General features: G+C 44.8%; 1 protein-coding gene across 4 annotated transcripts; it reads left to right on the top strand.

Annotated features, from left to right (window-relative positions):
• Positions 1–136: 136 nt before the first annotated feature.
• On the top strand, positions 137–4,321 carry ATP5MK (ATP synthase membrane subunit k). 4 transcript variants are annotated; one of them, XR_012633728.1, is made up of 5 exons: positions 137–245; positions 2,069–2,166; positions 2,259–2,354; positions 3,249–3,325; positions 4,009–4,321. XR_012633728.1 is itself a non-coding variant. In XM_074907660.1 (4 exons), exons 2-3 carry the CDS (start codon positions 2,080–2,082, stop codon positions 2,349–2,351), a joined length of 180 nt encoding a protein of 59 aa, XP_074763761.1. In that variant the 5' UTR covers positions 137–245; positions 2,069–2,079; the 3' UTR covers positions 2,352–2,354; positions 3,249–4,321. The 4 variants fall into 4 exon arrangements, 2 of the variants coding, with proteins under 2 accessions (XP_074763761.1, XP_074763760.1); XR_012633727.1 differs by having other exon boundaries at positions 3,246–3,325; XM_074907660.1 differs by having other exon boundaries at positions 3,249–4,321.
• The last annotated feature ends 85 nt before the right edge of the window (positions 4,322–4,406 follow it).

The following is a 4,406-nucleotide window of genomic DNA, read 5'->3' as shown; positions in this document are numbered from 1 at the left end:
CACGGCGAGCCAGCCGAAAGCAGCACGTGGGGCGTGGGGCAAGGGGCGTGGGGCAAGGGGCAAGCGGAAGTGACGTACACGCTTCTCAGCCAAGCAGAAGGAAGGGGGCGGGGAGAACCCTCTCTCTGGGCCGTGCAGCCAATCGGCGCGGCCCGCGGTGGCTGCGCGCGGCGCTCGGCGGCCGCCATTTTGTGGGAGGGCACTGGCGAAGGACAGAGAGCGGCGGCGGGACGGCGGCGGCTGAGGTACTCCGGTGCGCCCGCGGGGGAGGGTGCGCGCCCCGGCTGCAGACCGTGGCCCGCGCCCCCTCCTGTAGGGCTGCACCGCCGGGCGGGAGAGCGGCTCTCTGTGGTGCCAAGCCGCGGCTGTTCCCTGGGGCGCCCGCGACCTTCAGCCGCGGCGTCGCTTCTCTCTTTGAGTACCAGACGCCGCGGCGTCCCTTCCCTCGGCTCGCCGTGAGCTGAGGCGAGGGAGCCCTGGGGTCGCGGCTGTCTGCGCCGCAGAGATGGGGCCGGCTTTTGCATGGGGTGGGGCGAGCGCGGCAGCCGGTGGCGCCCGGTGTCAGGGCAGCAAGCGGGGCGAGTCGCCATTGGGTAAGGGCAGCGGGCTCTTCCGAAAAAGAAAACGTGTATTGTGATGTGTGGGCTCAGAGTCGTCCTCGGAAGGACGCACTGACTCTTCTCCAGGCTTTTGCATCGGTCGGGCATAAGAAAAGATGACCTTAGCTTTCCAAGTCATGCGCGGCAAATGTTTTGGGGGCTTGATTCATTAAGACTTCTAATCGTAGTCAATCCGGTTACAGTCACACTGGATTATACACCAGCGATGCATTACTAGATTGGGTTTGCTTAAGAGCTGTGTTAATGAATGTAGCACCTGCATGGCTACAGCATCTGCCTGGTTTGGTAGGTAGCTGTAATGGCGTGTGTGCTTCTTTTGGGGTGAGTTACAAAATAAACAACAAATGTTTGTTCCAAACATAAGACCCTCTTAAACATAACAAAAATATATCTCGAAACATTAAAAAGAAAACCCCTCTTATTGCAAGGGTGATCAAACACTGGAACAGGTTCCCCAGAGCAGTTGTGGAGCCTTCATCTCTGAAGGTGTTAAAAGTCTTCCTGGATGTGTTCCTGAGTGACCTGCTGTAGCTGCCCCTGCTTTGAGCAGCTTGGGGTTGGACTATGCAATCTCCAGAGAGCCAACTGCAACCATTCAGTGAATGTGCAATTATGCTACTGTAGCCATGTCAGGCTTTAGTGTTAATGAACTTCTTACAGCAGATCTGAAACTTTGGTCCAGACACAGACAAAACTCAAAAGTGTGCCTTCTGTACTAAGTGTTTTTGTTGTTTCTGGGAAAGACCTGAGACTTTGTAGCTAGTTCAAGTAACTTGCTGATCTAACCGAAAAATAACAGAAGGGAGGGGGGGGGGGGGGCGGGGAGGGAAGTATATTTTTACCGAGAACTGTGAATACCAAGGTGGCCAAGATGCAATAGAAATGTGCAGCCAAGAGCAGGGTAATTCTTATTAACAATACTTTCACTCTAATACGGTGTAAAAGTTGTGGCATTTTGAATCACAGAATTGAGTAGTGGTCTAGTCTGAATCTTGTCACCAAGTTCTTGAGTATGTAATTGAAGCTGTTTCTTAGCTGAATTAGTGAAAACTTATCTTTATTAGGTATTGCAGATTCCTGAACAATTAATTGGTAGAAATTTGCCTGCGTTGAATGGCTGTATAGGCAGGACTGGCTCCTGACTTCCTTATAAGTGCTTTCAGGAATTTTCCCTTTTACTCTCCTGACTTCCCCCCCATATTTAAACTTGGTTTAATGAATTCTGAAAATCATAAATGTTCTTCCCCTCAGAACCCCACATTTGCTTATCTTCTCCCATGTCACCTGTTTTTACCTTAAGATACAGTGCTCTGAGTGTGCCTGCTCCTTATGTGTATTCATTGTCTGTTGAATGTCCTGAGAGCAGATTTAATAGCTGATAATAAAATTACTAAATTCAATGTAGAGATTACTTTGACTTTTCTACTGATCCTGTCTGATTTTGTTAGGACAAGCAGCCATGGCTGGCCATGACTCAGGATCTCAACACCAGTTCACTGGATTTCAGAAATACTTCAATTCCTATACCATCACAGGCAGGAGGAATGTATGTATTATGTATATTAACTTTTGTAGTCTAGTATAATGGTGTTTTATGGGTTTTAGACTGAAACTAAACTTAACTTTTATGTTTTTCAGTATGTAATAGCAACGTACACGGGTATTGCAATGCTCATCTTGTATTTCAAGCTTAGACCTAAAAAGAAAACTCCTGCTGTGGCAGATAAGTAAATGGTAAGTGGCTGGTGTTCTTCTGGGACCAAAATGTTCCAACACCAGCCCAGGAAGAAAGAGTGACAGAGGACAAGTTGCAATACAATGTAATTACAGAGAGAAAGAAAAAGACAGGCACATGAACTTTGTATTTATTGTTTTAAACCTTAGCTAAGCTATTGCATCAGCTTGTTTGGGGGTGTTCTGAATGAAGTAGGTTGTTAAAGGGGGATGCAGAAAATAGGGATACCAGTATTCTTTTTGTTCTTCTGACATGGTAAATGGTACTAGGGACAGCATGCAGAGAGGAAGAGTAAGCAAGGAAAGAGGAATGGAAGGATGTTGCATCTAGGTACATCAGGCTTTGCCTACAACTATTAAGTGCCTCTGGTCTGCTCTTTTTCTGTAAAATAGGGGTAACTGTTCCCTTATAGGTTATTGAAATAATAATAAAGTAGTACTTGAGGCCTTATTTCTTAGTTGTATTCCAGAATTCCAAGCAGAGATTAATGTAGTCTGTGAAAACCTTACTTTGAACAAAGAAGCACCGTACAGTGAAACTGTATGTGTTGTAGTTACACCTGATTATGCAAGGACTATATGGAAGTAATTGGACTTGTTCTTGTAAAGCAACAACCAAGTGTTACAAAATTCTAGAGTCACTTTCAAATACAAAATTGCCACTGAAATGGCATTTCGAAAAAACCCGTAGGCTGTCCTCATAGTCTGCAAAAAGGGGTAGAAAACAATAATCTTGAGCACCATTGTTGTGTGCTAAAGGGACATCAGTCATTTCTTCCTGGGTGTACTGAAATTTGCCTGCTCATGAGTAAAATTGTTTGGGCTTGGTGAAGGGGGATGCTTGGTTAATAGTACTGCTGTGCAAGACTTGCTATGTTTCTTTTCTCTCAGCAGGTTGCTGGCATATCTGAACCTCCAATCTGTGTCACTGTAATGCAAGCTGATGACTTGTTGTGGCTAATAAAATAAAAGTAATTACTTTGGGTTTTTTGAAATATGAAATGGTGCAAAAAAGCATAAAATGTGGCACTTTGCTTTTTTTTTTCCTCTGTCAAAAACAGTTATTTGTAGTGATGATGGAGTAGCTGTTTTCTGTCACTACTATCTTAACTCTTCTGCTGTTATAACACATCCTAAATGTTCTGAGCACCTGGTAGTAACCTAGGAAAGATGTCAGCAGCAGGACGATAATGCTGGCCCAGAGCTTAGAGCTGATCAGAGCCATCTCCACATTTCCATGTCATAGTGGTTTGCGGTTACCTAGTTACTCCTTTGCTTTCCGAGCTAGTAGCTTACATGGAGACAGTCACTTCTTCACTACTATTACTGCAGTGCAGATTAAACTTCTGTCTGCATTTTGCACAGAACCCATCTGGTTTTGATGAAAAACCTCCCAAAATAGATTGATCAAATGATGGTATTTGAGCTTTTTCTGTTACTGGCGTCTCTTGCAGAGATAACTTCCAGAAAGAAAATGGCTTACTTTGCTGATATTAAACTGTCATAACTGCATGTTCATAAAGTGACTGGAGTAGTTCAGTGCTTATTTTTCCTGGACATAGTCTCTTAATAAATGAGATGTTCCTACCACAGTTAGATATATGCAGCCCCCTCCCTGCCCAACACTGAAACTTGTCTATCATGTCCTCCACAGTGTCTTTCTGTATCTCAATTAAAACTCAGCACCTTCCTTAGATGTCACATGAGTGCTACTGTGTGGATGTGATCATACAGCACCCTGCTTCTTGGAGGGGTGTCAGCAGCAGGGGTTGAACCTGGGACTTCTGATGCTAAAGCATGCAAATGTACTTCCCAAACCGAGGGCAGCAGGAGGTAGGCATGGTTGCTGGAAAAAAAAAAAAAAAAGATAAATTACAGGGTCTTTGTGCTCACTCTAGTGCATGTATTCTTAAAGTTATTTGTACATGCTGGGCTGTTGGAATAAATACAATCCTTTTCCTCTCCTATGAGTTGATGTATACAACTTTCCAGATGACTAATGATTGTTGTAACAGTGTAAATAGATCTAATTACCTAGAACCATCACCTACC

The sequence above is a fragment of the Athene noctua genome, chromosome 5 (genome assembly GCF_965140245.1).
Source record: "Athene noctua chromosome 5, bAthNoc1.hap1.1, whole genome shotgun sequence".
NCBI lineage: Eukaryota > Metazoa > Chordata > Aves > Strigiformes > Strigidae > Athene > Athene noctua.
This window is presented reverse-complemented; position numbering and strand designations above follow the sequence as displayed.

Excerpts from the sequence above, each read along its gene's own strand:
- ATP5MK (XM_074907660.1), top strand. The coding sequence starts at position 2,080 with ATGGCTGGCCATGACTCAGGATCTCAACACCAGTTCACTGGATTTCAG. Across the intron at positions 2,167-2,258 it reads CCATCACAGGCAGGAGGAAT|TATGTAATAGCAACGTACAC; the intron begins GTATGTATTATG and ends TATGTTTTTCAG.